The sequence below is a fragment of the Austrofundulus limnaeus genome, unplaced genomic scaffold, assembly GCF_001266775.1.
Source record: "Austrofundulus limnaeus strain Quisiro unplaced genomic scaffold, Austrofundulus_limnaeus-1.0 Scaffold91, whole genome shotgun sequence".
Taxonomy (NCBI): Eukaryota; Metazoa; Chordata; class Actinopteri; order Cyprinodontiformes; family Rivulidae; genus Austrofundulus; species Austrofundulus limnaeus.
In genome coordinates this window covers 189151-206853 of record NW_013952493.1, presented here as the reverse complement: position 1 = coordinate 206853, position 17703 = coordinate 189151, and the positions used below count along the sequence as shown (strand labels likewise).

The 17703-nt window shown below is 39.3% G+C and overlaps 1 protein-coding gene across 1 annotated transcript; it reads left to right on the top strand.

Moving 5' to 3' along the window:
• Positions 1-3667: 3667 nt before the first annotated feature.
• On the top strand, positions 3668-17703 carry alcamb (activated leukocyte cell adhesion molecule b; the record flags this gene model as incomplete). The annotated part of the gene is given in 15 exon segments (XM_014012396.1): positions 3668-3774; positions 3936-4152; positions 5749-5813; positions 6256-6343; positions 6555-6728; positions 8077-8201; positions 8322-8454; positions 8791-8903; positions 8999-9122; positions 10229-10347; positions 13796-13928; positions 14497-14526; positions 14956-15067; positions 16737-16860; positions 16967-17703. Coding segments are annotated over 14 exon segments (1631 nt in total), but the record flags the coding sequence as incomplete, so codon positions are not given.

Below are 17703 nucleotides of genomic sequence, written 5' to 3'. Positions count from 1 at the left end.
TGTTTCTGTTGATGTCATTTCCTCACGAGAAAAATGTGTGATGGAGGTCCATGGAAGGCAAATATGTTTAAATCAAATAAAAGAGGATGCAGTTAAAATAAATCAAAGGTATTTAAGCTACGTTTTGAACATCCAGAACACGTCCAACACCGTCTGTTCGGTAAATTTTACTCCAGGAGCTGCGAGGCTTGTTTTCAAGCTTCAGACTGAACTGAAGCAGCGGCTGCTGACGTCATTACGCTCTTGTGCGATGCTGCGTTCAGGACAAGCATGGAAAACTCACCACTCTTATGCCAATACGGTCGCAATGATACATTTAGGTACCGAAATGGAATTGCATGAACATTCACGTGATGGTTATGTAATACWGCGAATCGATAATAAAAAATCTGCGATGACAAATTTGCATAATCGACGTCATCGATTATTTCAACTAATCAGTGCAGCCCTAGTTAAAACACCGAAAAGGTATTTGGAATACAGTTGGTTTGTTGCACTGACTGGCTGTAAAAATCAGTTTATTTGAAATAAATTCTTGTTTTACTGCCCAATCAATAATTGTTCATTTTTGTAGCCATTCTTACAACAATGTGATAGACATTAATTTTTTTTGTAATGCACACAAGTTTCATAAAGCTTACCCACATAACAAAATGTGTCTGGTCCAGTTCTGGCCCACAACAATTGGCCTAGTTACTGCAAATAATGATGGTTGTTTGGTAGCCCAGATCCATTCACAAACCACCAGCACATAAACCAAACCMCAACCGGGTCACTTACGGCACTGACAGATTTGGGCCACATAAACCAAACCACAGCTGGGCCAGTTGTGGCATGCCGTCGTAAAAACAGTGCCATCATTGCCAGACCTGGCCGACATCAGGTTGACAAACCACTTGCCATGCCAGCAGTCAGCCAGCAAAAAAAAAGGTGATATGAACATATTGTGAAAGCAATCTTAGCGTTACAGTTACCTGATATAAATAAGACGGTTATAGATTATAAAATGTTAAATAAACAAGGTATAATTCAAGGTCTATGTGGCTTCATGTAGATGTATTTTTTATGTTTTAGATAATTTTTATTGGCAGTGGACCGGAAAGCTCTTTTGTGAATAAGAAACGGCCTCCACAAATCTTTTGTGTCTTTTATTGACTAATCTTGGTTGAGAAACAGACATGAAACTACCTTGGTACATTTAGAMATTCTCCATTTCAAGGCGAGCTTTACTATTTGTCAACCCAAACAAAGTAGATGTATTTTATTCTTTTCTACATCTAAACTGAATTACATATCAAGTAAAACATAAAACGTGAATTGAATTTTAAAACAAAAGCAATGGGAAAAGTATTGAGTCTGAGGAGAAAGAAGTAGCCTCTGCCTCCTAAATGTAATCACAGCTTGTGGCTTTTGTATCCTGAACAAAGAGTAATGGGTTTATCAGGGAGATTTAGAGCGCCTAAAAACAGTGGTAGCTTTTTCCTCCTTGTCTCTGAGACATATTAATCTTGTCATATCATCTCCCCGCAACGGAAAGCAAATTAATTTTCTAAATGTCTAACGAGTGTTTTGAAGTGAAACAAGTGGCCATGGGGCAATGAAGTCATACCAGTCAGAATCTGCCTTAAAAAGCATCCGTTACAAGGCAAACACCCCMCGTTAAAAATAAATCGGGTCTGTTTTGTTGTCATCCGTCTTGATGTCGGAGCTTTAAAGTGACATTTTTGCCGTTTTAGTTCAGAACCAGACTCGAGTTGTTTGACAGCTCGCGACGATGAGTGACGAGTCTAAGTGTCAAAAGGATGGCAATAACAGCAGAATCTGCTAAACTTTTAGACGAGCCTTTTGATTTATTTGGGTCTTTTTTTTTAGTTAAGTAAAACATCACAGTAACGTCTTAGCTATTTTATGAACTCGTTTAAAATTCAGATTTGAAGCTGATGCACATCATGGGTTGGAATGTGTGCAAACAGAAACAAGCATAGATTCTAAAAGCTGCCAACTCAACCTGACATCACATTTAATTGAGCAAACACTCCCTCAGGGTCCCTGTTGTTACTCTGTCCTCATGTGGACAATGGTAACCATAGTAAAAGTATTTACTTTCATTCAAACCAGATTCAAATGAGGCTCACGTACGCAGCAAATGAATTCACTCCCAACTACGCAGCGTTTAAAAGGAACCTTTAAAGATCTGATGAGTTAGGAGTGGAAGAGAAACTGTTGAAGTATGCTCCTATTTTTTTGTTTTTTTCTGCACAAGCATGCAAAAATTCAGAACTAAAGGTACACAAACAAAAATCCAAGCATCATCATCCAACTTTTGCAAAATACACAAACATGACTCGTCACCAGTTCAGCAGAAAGAGAATGGACGATCACAGCTTTGCTCTGGTGTGTCGCACTGTTGTAGAGCTGCTGGGGTTTTTTTGTGTGGATTTTAGCTGTCAGATTTATTCTTCCACACGCCCACTCTCACATTTACCTAAAGCTTGAACTCCGAGAGTTCTGAAATGTAAATGTGAACGTCAGGAAAAGTGAGAAACGCCTCATTTTCAGTCGGGACGTGGCAGCCTCCTCTTCCCTGCAGCCCTCTGGCTCTAACTCCTCATCGCAGCCTGTTGAGACCGTTACCTCCTCCCATCCCCCTACTCAACCACTTTGTATCCATGGCTGTTCGAAAAAAAAAGGGGGGGCGATGGTGGAACTGTAAAATGTTTTAGAACTCTGTAGGTTCTACTTTGTTTTGTGTACGTCTAGAGCAGGAGTGTCAAACAGTTACACAGGGGGCCAAAATTCAAAACGTGGTCCAAGTCAAACTCGGTCCTTATACCTACAAGGGATCTTGTTATAAAAGTACAAATGACAAAATCTGTACAAAAAAAATAAAAAGCTCACTAAAAATCTGAATATTTAATTTTAAAATATAAAGAGAATCTCACAACACCCCTGCAGTTCTTCCACTGACCCTCTAGTAGTCGTGACTCCCATCATTGAAGTCCTATAGTGTAAAACACTTGCAAACAATTTCTCCAGACTCCTATAACATTTGRAAGAAAATTGTTAAAATAAATTTATTTATGTGTATGTTGGCARTTTAAATACAATCCTTGGTTTTGCACACCTTACAGGGGTTGGCTAATTTTGAGTCCTCTTCACTGTTGCTGGTGTAGTTGTGTAGATATGMTGCATTCACAGATCAAGAAAAGGATTTCTGGGCACCAGATGTGGATGACTTTGGTGGAGAACATCAAGCAGCTGAGCAATCACCAAAAAAAAAGAAGAAATTTCTTGATTCAAAGCAATTTTATTTAATCACCAAAGTGAAAGATGAATTTGTAAATCTCAAGCCTTTTTCTTATGAATTGCTGGCATTTGTTCTGTATGGCTTCATTTATTCCTGACCTCTCTTGCTCTGCTGACTTTTTCCTCTCATTTTTTCTTATCCAATATATTTTATTGCTGACTTTAACACCTTTTGTCTCCCCATCATCCATATGTTTGGTTTTGTCATGTAAAAGAGCAGGACCTGTCAGAGCATCAGGACCCTGCAGAAGAAAAAAAACATAACTACAAAATCAGAGTCTTTCTCTGAACAAGAAATGGACTTGATTGTTTTTTTCCCCCAAAAAACATAAAACATCTCTGTGCTTTTGTCTTTTTACAGTCACGGCTCTGGGGACCGTTACAGGGCTGTATGGGAAAACAGTGTCGATTCCTTGCAACTACGGAGCCATTAAAGCAGCAGACATCATGATGATGAAATGGAAATATGTAAGTYACAGTGAAGGTCGATGAATTCACAATGGCAGCGTCCATGTGACAGCCACTCATCATTTCTGAACCACGCCCAGTGTGAGTGCATGTGCATACTGTAGGTGTGCACCTTCATTTAAAACAGATGAGTAACTGGTCCTCTCTGCTCCTCTTTCCAGAACAAAGGTGATGCTCAGTTTGGAGACCTGCTAGTCAAGCAGAAAGACCAGAATGTCTCGATCTCTGCCACGAATGATTACCGGGGCCGTGTGAACATGGATGCCAACTTTACCCTGCTGCTTTCTGAAGCCAAGCTGACTGATGAGCGAACCTTCACCTGTATGGTGGTGGCTGGTGCAGATATCCATGAATTCCCAGTTACTGTGCACATTTACAGTGAGTATAAGGTGACAGGTCATGGTCATCCCTAAATTTCCCAGTACCTATGTTCCCCAAAATCCTATGTTCCTTAATACCCTGGGCACTCTGAGTATATTTTTTATTTGTATTAACAGACAATTGAAGTGGGGAACCAAGCATCTTTCTTGACTCTCATTAGTAACTCAGGGAAAACATAGATACTGGGGAACAGAGGTACAATGGAACATAGGTACAGGGAAGGGAACATAGGTAAAGGTGAACATAGGTAAAGGGGAACATAAGTACTATGGAACATAGGTCCTGGGGAGCATAGGTACAGGGGAACATAGATACTATAGGTACAAGGGAACATTGGTCCATGGGAGCATAGGTACAAGGGAACATAGGTACAGGGGAACATGGGTACAAGGAAACATAGGTAAAGGGAAACAGGTACAGGGGAACATAGGTACAAGGAAACATAGGTACAAGGGAACATAGGTACAAGGGAACATAGGTACAGGGGAACATAGGTACAAGGGAACATAGGTACAGGGGAACATAGGTACAAGGGAACATAGGTACAGGGGAACATAGGTACAAGGGAACACAGGTACAAGGCAACATAGGTACAAGGAAACATAGGTACAAGGGAACATAAGTACAGGGGAACATAGGTACAAGGGAACATAGGTACAAGGGAACATAAGTACAGGGGAACATAGGTACAAGGGAACATAAGTACAGGGGAACATAGGTACAAGGAAACCTAGGTACAAGGGAACATAGGTACAAGGGAACATAAGTACAGGGGAACATAGGTACAAAGGAACATAGGTAAAGGGGAACATATGTACAAGGAAACATAGGTACATGGGAACATAGGTAAAAATGAACACAGATATAAGGGAACATAGGTACAAGAGAACATTGGTAAAGGGGAACATCGGTACAAGGAAACATAGGTACAGGGGAATATTTGTACAGCGGAACATAGGTACAAGGAAACATGGGTACAGGGGAACAGATAACAGGGAACATTGGTTAAATGGAACATATATAATAACGATGAAAATGATATAGCAATACATAGGTGCAAGGAAACATAAATACCAGGGAACATAGATAACGGGAACATAGGTACTGAGGTACATAGGTAGGTACAAGGGAACAATGCCAAATGCCTGTATGAATTGGTTTGCATCAGTATTTAAAGGTACTTTGTAATAAAAACTGTTTCACTCAGCCAGAATAAGTTTAAATGAACAAAATCATGTTCCATCTTACTGAGAGTTCAGTTTTCTTGTTGCTGAGGAATGAATATTCTGGACATCCTGATTCAATGGAGCAATTTTTAATGGTTTACTAGACTCATGTTTAATTGATCGAGCCCCATTTAGCACATTTACGTATTCGTTATTTCCAGAAAGGAGCAGGGCCTTCTGTGGGACACAATACTTCCATTTGTTGTGGTACTTTGTAGACATCTACAAGCACAAAAAGCTTTTGACACTTGGAAGAAAAGCATAAAACTCAAAAAGAAAAAAGTTTAAAGTGCCACGGTGACTGACAGGAGCACCAGCCTCGCCTCTACCACCACCTCTCATTACCACGTTTTTTTTTTCTTTGCAGAGTCGCCTGCAGGCGTGGAGATATCTGATGAAGCAAAGGAGCTGGAGTTTGGCAAACTCACAAAGGTGGACTTTTTTATGATAAATATTGCTTCTACATACATTATTTTAGGCAGCAGCTCACCGAGGGAAATCCCTTACTTGTGCTAAGGTATCTTGAGACCTATAACACAGTCCATGAATGTTAGTACAGTAATGAGTTCTTTGAAGTGATTCTCATAAATTAGTAAAGAGCAGAACCCCCCCCCCCCCCCCCCCCCACACACACACACACACACACAGCAATTAGAACACTCAGAGGATTGGACGGGATTTAGAAATGCTTCAGGCATTTCATGGTCTGCTGCGTGGAAAAGTCTTTACTCCTCAGATGCTGCGGAGGCACTAAAAAACCTAATTTGCTCATATGTTAGGTCATTTGAAAAAAAATTAATGAAATGCAAATTTTTCCCTGCAGTGTTGTGACTATATTTCTCTTTTTTTTGTTTTGTTTTGTTTTGTTTCACAGCTGGGAAAATGTGTTGCACGGGATGCTAATCCAGCTGCAAACATCACGTGGCTGAGGAACAATAAACCTCTAGTGGCTGATGGGAAAGGTGGGCCTTTATGCTGCATGTCTTTGAAGGATCGCAGACTTTGATATTAATTGAAAAATGAAATACGCAGATGCTCACATACCTTTGGATTAGGTGTAAAGAATTTTGCTGCTCTGAGTTGGGCATTTGGTCAAYGCAAAGAAACAGAAAAATAAAGTTTTCTTTCCTTGTCAAGAGTTTTCAGACTGTGCTTTTTTGTTTTGTGGTTCAGGGATTATCATCAAAAACTCTGTGGATGGAGACTCCGTCACCGGTCTGTCCACCACAACGTCCACGCTGGAGTATTCTGCAGAGAAGGCCGACAATGAAGCTCAGTTCACCTGTAGGGCCGACCACCCTCTGGGGAACAAACTTGTGTCCTCTCCAGTGACTTTCACCATCACCTGTAAGTCCCTCAACTCAATTTTGCTCTTTTCACATTGTCTAGTTTCAGAACTAATGGCTTTACCTTAATTCGACCTGACTCGGTTCAACGTGTTCTAGTTTCCAATTTTGAGTCATTAGTCACAATGTACTCCCTCCGTCACTACATATGGCCGTAGATAATGAAATATGGCCTGTTCTCCTGTGTCTCAGTGGAAAAGCAAAGAAGTTCTTGTTGCTTGTTTTAAAAATCTGTTCAAAACGTTTGGTCCGTTTCATTTTATGTGAAACGTCTTCAAGCAAAATAAAGTCCAGTTGGCTTCAGTTAAACTCAGAATTGTCCTGAATCCACACCAACAAGGCCATGGATCCAACTGGTTTTAAATACATTAAATAATAATAAAAAATATGCATCAAATAACCCAAGTGTTGGTAATTAGATAATAGTAATTAGGTAATGGTAATGAGGCACAGTGGACCCCCCTCAAAGAGATATTCACCCTCAAGGGTAGTCTGGCTCACCAGATGTCGATTTCTGGTAAAAAGCATCTGGCATCTTATATTCTCCTCCTGCTTGTTATCGTTTCCAAAATCTCGTTCCCCACTGGAAAATGGCAAATTTACATTTGGATTAAACAATCAGGCAGATTTCTCAGTCAATTATCTTCCTAAAACATGTCTGAACTGAAGACAAGTCTTTGGATATTGTTACCTTAAACCAGTGGTRGACATTTTTTGTCCTCAAGGGTTGTTATCCTRCATATTTTACTTGTTTCGGTACTCCAACAGACCTGATTCAGTGATTGAATTACCGCTTCAAGTTCTGCAGAAGCCTGTTACCCATTCATTCAAATCAGGTGTGTTGGAGCAGAGAAACGAGTAAAACATGCAGGATAGTGGCCCATCGAGGACCAGGATTGCCCACCCCTGCTTTAAACAGTGAGCTGGGCAGGACTGATGAGTTGAGCCTTGCTGAGGAACTGGCTGGAAACACTGAGAACAAACTGAACATAAATAAAATATTGAAAATGAACGTCACAAGAAGTGACATTACCACAAAATAAATGCCCAAGCAGCGTCAGTTGATGATGTTAAATGCTCAGTGTGGTTGAAAGTAGAACTAATGAGTGCTGAAAGTTTCTTGGAAGAAATTCTTGTAATGGTTTGCCTCCGGTGGAGCTGAAACACCAGAGCTTTGAAAGGATTGATTGGTCGAGTGCCTCCGATTATGACAGCGAATCAGCCGTCTCCTCAGCTGCATTTTAAGTTTGGTTGTAGCCATCGCCGAGGATACAAAGACGGAGTGTGGGAATTTGCTTCACTCTATACACGTCGCCACTCAAACTTTCCGTCCTTTTATTTCTTCGCAGACTCCACAGAGCACATTGATCTTCAGGTCATTCCTCAGAATCGTCTTGTGGAAGGAGACAACTTGACTCTGAAGTGTGTTGCAGATGGGAACCCTGCTCCTACCAGCTTTATGTTTGACCTTAAGGTACCTAAGAATCTCATCTAATGATCAGAAATTCCTTCTCTTTGTGCTCGTTAAGCTATTTATCTTTTTTGTAAACAAGCTGAGTTAACCCACCGTTGTTTATTTGGATGTCTTCATTAGGGAAATGCTGTAAAAGTGGAAAAAGGAAACGTGTACACCCTCACAAACATCTCACGTAACACCAGTGGTGTATACAAATGCTCTCTAATTGACAACCCCTCCATGGAAGCATCCAGAAACATCACAGTCAACTGTAAGAACCTTTTTCTTTTCCTTTTTCGAAAAATTACTGCAATTTGGCCCCACGCCTGCAGCATAGTCAATGTAATTTCCCTCCCTGCCTGCAGACTTCTTTGCTACAATGACAGCGAAGAGGTGTCTGTTAGTGGGAAGAAAGTTCTAATATCTCCCTTTGCCAGAACTGTCTTCCGTCTGATTTGAGGAGAAAAGTGTTGTGTCAACTGCATTGCTCCTAAAAAGCTGCATCTGCAGGGCTGCGAGCCAAGCGCAAAGCTGTGTGATTTAACAACAAATGTTTCAACCCTTATCAGAACCTCTGAACCACCTTTTCAACATCTTCTCTTCTCAGACTTAGACATCAATTTAAGCCCATCTGGGAAGATAGTCAAGCGTGCTGGCGAGACCTTGGATATAACTCTTCAGATCAATTCTTCCACAACATCAAAGGTCCACTGGACAAAGGTAAAAGCAATCTTCTATAGAGCAAAAGCTCAAATCAATGGAGAAATGTTTGTGCTTGTCGTTGAAAATGGTGATATTCTGTTCATGTGATGCAGGACTTTAAACAGAGCAGTGAGCCCAAGTTCACCAAGCTTGCTTACTCAGACTCCGGCTTCTATGAGTGCAAGGTGACAATGGAGAACCTCGAGAGAACGGCGTCTTTTGAGCTGGTTGTCACAGGTGAGAGCCTAAAAGAAGTTCTTTGTTGCCCAGAGTTGAATAAGAAGGTTTTTTTTACTTATATCCTAATAGCAAGTACAAAAGCTCTGTGCAGTAATGAGTTAGTTTCACTTAACACTGAAGAAAAATGAGATATTTCAAATTAGAAATCTCTCATATTAAATGTTCTTATATTTTAAATGAAAAAACAAAACCTTAAAAAAAGAATTTTCTGCAAGAATTTAAAAAAAAATGTTGTGATTCGTTAATAAAGGTGGAAGTCCTAAACAAAAAGCCAGATAACTGCTAAATGAAATGTGCTTATTGTGCAAAAAATTGCTTCTTTTTTTCTGCATTTTGTAAAGTAACAACACAGCCTGACAAGTTTATGTTAACTACATAGAATATTTCAATGAACAGGAGGTTGTGTAGACCTGTAAATATTGTGTTGTTGTTTAATTCATCAGCAGATAAAATCAAGATAAAATATAATTTGTCCTAAAAATGGAAATTTGTCTTTTTTGGTTCTCCTGGTTTATAATGTTAAAGTATGTCTAATTGTACTCTATGCTGTCTGTGTCGTGTCTTTGTTTTAACATTGTTCTGGCATTTTGTGTTGTACTGCTGCCTCTTGACCAGGCCGTCACTGTAAATGAGAATTGGTTTTCAACTGATTTACCTGTTAAAATAAAGGTTATATACCAGTAAACATGTAGGGAGAAAGCTGATGTACACAACAAAACCAGTGAACATGACAAATCTTGTAGCTTATTGGAAATATTTTCCTTACCTTAAAAACAGTGGCATATTTCTGGAACTTGGAACATTTTTAAATAGTAGACTTTGCCTTTTTGAGGGCAAAAGTTCAGGAGAGATCGCTTCCCTCAGCCATCATACAGCTGACTGACAGCTGGCAGAAACAGGTGGGAGAGCRGATGGATGTACTGATCTGAGGTACATGATGCTGCAGAAAAAATGTCTCCAAACAAAAAGGAGTTTGAACTGCAGGAACTGTTTAACAAAAAAAAWWRGKWTTTGAAATTAAGAATGGTGTTGTAAATGAAATGCATCCATGACGAAGTCTTTTCTTTAAGTCCAAGTGTCTGAAAGGTTTTGTACTGTTTCAGGTGCTCCCAAAATCAAAGGTCTGAAAGAGATCAACGAAGACGGCCAGCAGAAAATACTAATTTGTGAGGTTGAAGGTTCCCCAAAACCAGCTGTGTCCTGGAGCATCAATGGCACTTTGGTATGCACACTCACACACTTAAAGTTCACCCTTTTTTTTTCCATCAGGATTACATGAAATTCAATTCGGCATAATTGTTGCAATTTCTCAGGGTCGTAGCCATCAATTTTACAGAAGTGTACATACATATATTCACAGTGGGTAAAGATTTTTCCGTCTGTGCTCAAACGGTTATCCATGTTCTGTCGGGCTGGAGAACATTATAAAAGGAAATGACCTGGTTAAGAAGTACATCAATATCATAGATGAAGTCATATAGTATTCATTTTTTGTCCTCTCTTTAAAGGATGAGACCTAGACAGGCAGTGTTATCTCACAGGCTTCACAAGACGGTGTAATATTTCCAACACACTTGACTTGTTGGAGTTTACAAACGAAAGGATGCCACAAGCATAATTCAGTCTGATGTAGCTGTTAATGTAAAATGTCAGTGCCAGTGGAGGGTTTTGTTTTGGTTGAGCGCTTGATGTGCATTGCCACAGCACAGTTTGAAGCTACCGTCCAAAGACATGAGTGATTACACCTGTGATTACGGTGTGACAGCAGGTGGGATTTAGTGCTGCAGGAAACACTCACTGAGCAGCTGTTTGTGACAACAGAACAATGAGTTGATTTTTTATCATCGCTGTAATGTTTCAGTGTGCAGCGTCTGGGGTGATCTATTAAAAGATGTGCAAAGATCTGGTATTGAAGTGCATTTCAGTAAAAAAAAAAAAGTTAACATATAAATGACAGCCGATAGGTCCATTTTGTTATGTTAATCATGTTGCGTGGTCATGTCTCTAAAGGCAGACTAGACCAGTTATATCCTTGGTGTTGTTCAGCTGTGGTAATAGTTAGATGTTGAGCAATTTTCCCGCAGCGAATCTAGATTCCTTCATTAATAACTCACATAGCAGACAGGTGTGGGCCAGATCTGGTGTCAAGCTGGCACGGCTGGCTGACTTCTGGCATGGCAGGTGGTTTGTCAACCAGATGTGGGCCAGGTCTGGCAATAGTTTTAAGATGGCATGCCACATTTGGTCCAATTGTGGTTTGGTTTACATGGCCCAAATCTGTTAATGCCAAAACTGGCCCGGTTGTGGTTTGGTTTATGTGGCCCAAATCTATCAGTACCACAACTGGCCCAGTTGTGGATTGGTTTATGTGGCCCAAATCTATCAGTGCCACAACTGGCCCGGTTGTGGTTTGGTTTATGTGACTCAAATCTGTCAGCATCACAACTGGCCCGGTTGTGGTTTGTTTTATGTGGCCCAAATCTGTCAGTAACACAACTAGCCTGGCTTTACTTTGTTTAATGTGGTGCTGGCCCATGCATGGACTACCTCTGATAAACCACATCTGGGCCACTAAAGGGCTGTCATTCTTTGCGGTATCAGTGTTGAATTTCAGTGTGGGCACCTGAAACCCGTCTGTCAGGGATCTGCAGAAAATATAGAAAAAGTTATCTCTTTAAAACATGTATGCTTTTTTATAAAATCTATCAAATCAGATATGAGCTCGATGTAGGATAAAAGTCCCATCTCATTCATTCTTTCACCTGGTCACCTTGAGGTTTTGTGTCATTCAACACAAAGGCTGCATTTAGTGCTTCTGATCCTTGTAGCTCTTTAAGTTTTTTTTTTTTCTTTGTTGGCGAATCAGTGCTGGTTTTTTTTCTTTTTAGGTTATTCAGAGAGTCTGATAGAGATTTTTCTTATCTACCTTGGACTGCAGAGGGAGTGAAACCCCCCTCTTGTTTCATGCCTGGGAGTTCTTCTGTATTGTTTTCCTGAGCTGCAACATGCCTGAACTCATCTGGTCCACTTCTAGGCGGGTTATTCCCAGCGTTTCAAAAGAGAACAGCTCTTTATTTTCCCCCCAGGCTTTACATTCAGTGTTTTCCACCTGAACGTTATAAATACTGTATATATATTGTTTTCTCCTTTGTTCTGGCGGTCCACCTGCGCGCCCGCTGATGGGTGAGAAACAGTGTTAGTTACGTATCGACCTCTGGCCACAAGCAAGTTTCCTTTCACAAGAGTAAAAACTCACCACCTGAGGCTGCATGGAGCGATTTATCGGCTGTAAACGTGCTGTCACTTGTAGGCTGTATTGTATCAATTAAAGTCACGCATTTCTGAGTGCAAACTGAAAATAAATAATGACGTAGGACTCGTTAGTCGATTTTCCAAACTGTTTCCTCCTTTTGTTTTTGTGTGGAGGATGTGAAAAGGGGTGTTGGCAGTTTGTCTTTGTGTCTGGGGTTTTCCTCTGAGATTCACGAGTCTACATCCCCGAGGCTCCAGCTTTTCCCTTTGTCATGGAACAGACGCAGCCACTAGTCTGTCCAACAGTGCCTCCTAGTGGCTAAAGTAATTACTTGTTTTATGTTCGCTTCAGTTTATGTCGCACTAATTGGCAACAAAAGTCATCTCAGGGCACCGTATGATAGAAAACAAAACAAGTCTATATCATCTAATTCAGATCCAATTACAGATAATTAAAACAATGGTACCACTTTATAATAAGGCTCCCCTTATAGATGGCTTATAAATAGTTTATAGATAGGTTATTAATTCATCTGTAAACACTTTATCAGTTGTTAATTAGTGTTTATTATTCATTCATTAGGGACAGAAAAGAGACAAAATTGTCCAGTTTCTTGCCAAATAGTGAGCCAAATCTGTTCATGTATATGTTACATCTAAAGGTGCTTTATTAAACATTTCAAACTAGCTTACTACCTTGTAAGCACAATAATTTATTGAAAACACATACTGTATTTCATAAAGTGTACTGTATTACCGCATTATACATTTCCACAGTAATCAAAGGGAGCTTTATTGTAAAGTGTAAAACAACATACTATTTATTAATGACTAATAATGTCATAACAGAGCCTTATAAATAGTGTACTGTTTTTCACTTTACAATAAGGCTCCTTTATGGCATTAATACAAGTTTATTAGTCATTAATAAACAGTGTACCTACTGTCGTACATTTTATAATAAGGCTCCCTTTGACAGTTGTTAATACGTATATTTCAGTAATATAGTACAATATTATTCTTTAAATATGTGTTTCCAATACATAATTGTGCTTACAAACCTAGTAATACGGAGAGATTTGGTTCACTATTTGGCAAGACAGTTTTGTCTCTTTCCCGTTCTTAATTAATCCATAATAAACATTTATTAACGATTTATAAAGTGTTTACAGATGAATCAATATTTGTAAGCCATCTATAAGGGGAGCCTTATTGTAAAGTGGTACCAAATTATTGTTATAATGTAAAACATTTACATTCAGTTCCGTTACAAAATGCCAGTAAGAGTTATCCATCGGAAGCCAGCAGATTGTGGCAAATCTTCACTTTACCGTCCTGAGCAGCTCTTTGGTGACAGTGGAAAGGAACAACTCCTTTTAACAAAAAAAAAAAACCTTGTTTGTTTGTTTTTTTTCCAGCTTAATGAAACGTCCTTCCCCAATGGCAACATAGAACACAAGATCGCGGTCGTGCCCTCCGCCAACCTCACCGTCTCCTGCACGGTGTCCAACGAGTTTGGCACAGATACCAAACTTATAGTTGTGTCGCCCCGTAAGTAAAAAGTTGATGGCATGAAATCTCCTAGCTCTTGTTTTCTTTTCTCTCTAAATGTTTTCCATTTTAGTCACTAACTCTTTCTGTCTTGCATGTTGACCTAACGTGATGTTTGAATTCTTTAATTAGGTCTAAATGATCAGTTTTCCTCTATAATACTAGTTTTGAGCCTGATTTGAACACTGTTTAATCAAATAGTCATTTATTCTGGATTGTTATTTTAAATGTAAATGTTAATTATTTGTGGTTATACTGGTGAGTATAAAGGTCACTCTCACCATTTCTGTCAGATGCATGGCCTTTGCACTCATTCATAATCAGTGTCTGTGTGCAATGTTGATTTCTGTTTGGGAGAACTTTCCACGTCTCTTTTCCACCTCACTCGGTTCAAGTGTGTGTGTGTGTGTGTGTGTGTGCGTGTGTGTGTGTTGGGATGCTGGATTTAATCTGCTCCCGATGTGCATGCAAAACTAGAGTAGAAGTAGAGTAGTTTTTTTTTCTCCCGCCCTCCCCCTCCTCCTTTATTTTTGGTTGGACGTTAATTTGATTTTATATCTGATTTCAGTATTTGAGGAGGTGAGAATGGATAAACAAGGTAAGTCGTAGCTGCGTTTTTGCTTGTGAGAAAACTTTGGGGGAACAGGGGGGGTGTTCATTTGTTTACAGCTGAAAGAGGCCAAATAATTAGCTTTAAYGTCACCTCGGAGGCACCGTATTTAGGCAGCGTGTCTCTTAAATAAAAGATTAAGAGGAAGGGAGCTGCCAGCATCCTGACGAGACGTCGACACTGTTCATGCTCCCGTTGGCCGACGAAATGAAACTGTCATCAAACAGTTTGATCGATAAATTCATAGCGGTGCACAGTGTAGATGTGTCCATTCATCATCGCATTTAAAGCGCTTTAATTCTGTTTGGGTTTTTCTTTTTTTTTTCCTTCTTTTTTTTATTTACACGAATCCAGGATTTAGTTTTAGCACAGAAACACCTTCTGGGTCTCTGATGTCTTTTTGTTATTTTGTTACAGACGAGGCGAAGAACGGCGACAAAACCCTGCTGGTGGTCGGGGTCGTAGTCGGACTCGTCATCGCAGCTGTGGTGATCGGCTTGGCCTATTGGCTCTACATGAAGAAATCTAAGTAAGGATGTTGTTCTTGAGTTCATTAAGTTGCTCATTGAGCTCTCAAGGTGCTTTTTCTTTTAATGATGAAGAAAAATGTTGCATTCACCTGAACTATTTTCTTATTWATGTGTTGCTCGTTATGAGTGGTTCATCGTTTCTTAGCTGTTAAAAACTTCATGTTTTGCTTATTAAATAAAAGCAACCAGCTTTAAATATTCAAATAAAACTCCTGGGAAATTTATGTTTAACTCTTGCATAAATTTCAAAGTTTTTTCTTAAAACGTTAGTTATTAACAGTTAATATCTTACCTGTTGTAGAAACAGTAGCACTTTGAACAAYCTCATTTTGGAGAAATGCATTTTAGTTTTGACTGAACTGATGAGCCAACAGCTGGTCTGAGAAGAGGCCCAGACCAAAGCTGGACTTTTGCTTCTTAAAATTTCATCATTTCAAAAGAACCTAATACACTTTGATCTTAGCCTCAGTTAGCAGTTAGCTTGTGAACTTGATCAGTATTACAGTTTCTCCAACCTTACTAAAGAACCTCACTTGAAAAGATCTGAATTATTCCTGTAACGTTTAGAAAGATGACTAAAGTATCACCTCCTAAAGCTAAACAATTAGCTTTGCAAAGAATAAACACCTGAACAGGTAAGAAAACACGAGGTGCGAGGGGAAAGATGCTTTTTTTTTCATTAGCAGACTTAGAGTTAGCAGAAGCTAATTGATCTGCTAATGGTTTCCAAAGTTAGCGAAAACACTAATCCACCAAACAAAACATTAGCTTCACTGTTAGCATAACTGTGCCCACCACTACAAGGGACATTAAAGTGCCTGTGACATGCATAATAAAAAAATTTAAGAAAATACATTTATATTTAAGGAACTTGGCATAATACACATGATTTTACTCGTTATGTCACATAATTGACCTATGATCTTTTGGATTTGGCTCAGCTCAAGTGAAACAGGAAGTGACCTCAAAGGGGAACTCTGAGAAAGAAAACTCTGTTTTTTTTTTGTTTATTTAAACAAAATTATTTGAACTATGACTCTCATCTCTCTGTGATAGTGATTAAAATTTAAAGAAACATCAGATTCTTCTCTACAGTCTGTGTTGTTAGCCATTTTAGCAATGCTCTGTTCACATTCCCCTTTGACATCACTTCCTGTTATTTCACATGCAAATATCCTTACAACTGTTCATCTCAGCTGCATGAAATCTTTTTTACAATATGTTATTGATGGTGTCTTTCCAAAAGTACATTCATATTTATTACAAAAATTTGATGTCACAGGCACTTTAATCACAATTTTCTCAGCCAGAAGCGTGGAGTAGAACTCGACTGCTTTGAACATGGAGCTTTTCCCTTGTACGGAAGTATACCTACGTTCCCCGGTACTCATGTTCTCCTGGGGTTAATAATGAAAGCTATGAAAGATGCTTGGCTCCTCCTTTAAATGTCTTTTAAAAAATTTTTTAAAAAAATTCTGAATTAAAATGCAGGCATTAGGTACAGAGGAACACGTTGAATTAACTCAGTTTGGTAATCCCCTTTTTTGCGTGACAAATTGTTTGAACTAATACGGAGTTGCTCTGCCCCATTGTCATAAATTTTTAATTTTTGTCAAGAGAAGGATTTYACAGGAACAAAACGTAATCAAACTTGTAACTCCGTTGAAGGCAGGGAAGCTGGAAGACGGGCGAGAAGGAGAACGGGTCCTTGGAGGAGGAGAAGAAACTGGAGGAGAACAGTCAGAAGGCYGAAGTGTAAAGACAACCGTCCTCGAAAACGGTGAAGTGAAAGGTAGCATCTGTCACATGTTGACATAATTCAAGTTATAAGTGTATGGTTTTTTTTGTTTGTTTTTTGTTTTTCTTAAACACATCTTTGTTTTGTTTTGTCGTTCCAGTGAAAACACGGAACTTTTGCACTTTTCTCTTCACCTTCGTCTCGGAGAAACGAAAGTGTGTACATCGGGATGAAGACGGCTTGAATTTGGTTTCAGGGAGACTTTTACAGAAAAAAGTAAAAAAAAAAAAAAGCATATCTGGACACCCCCCACCCCCCACCCCACCTCTTGCACCCATCAACCCCCTCCATTTATTATTGGCAAAACAAAACAAAACAAAAAAAAACTGAATGGATACTGTATGTGATATAAATAAGTTGTCTGCACTACTGAAACACGTGTAAACTTGTCTACTATTAGCATTCATGTTTGTTAGAATGGAAATTTGGGGAAAGTGAGAAAAACGCAGATTTCTTTTTCTTTCTTTAGTCGATGCAAGTGAAGTTACTACTAGACCCGTTGCCTTTGCTGTAAGGATGTGTAGATCTGCGTTAGTCTGTGCTTCGACTCTTTGTCTCTTCAGGACACAGCAGGAACCAAGAAACTTCATCCTCAGTGCTGTTCTTTTCTGTTTGTTTCATGCCATCTCAGGCCAACCACCTCTGCCTTCAGCATCACTTTRTTGTAAATCTGTTTATGTTCAKTTGACTGGAAAACACTTAAATTGGAGATGAAATTCAAGGAAGGGCTAAGGGTGTGTTGTACTCAGCGTTACTTAAGGTTGCAGGAAGAAGGTAATGTGTCTTTTGTGTTAAATATGWTTTGTGTGTGTGTGTAAAAAAAGGGAAATGAAATGA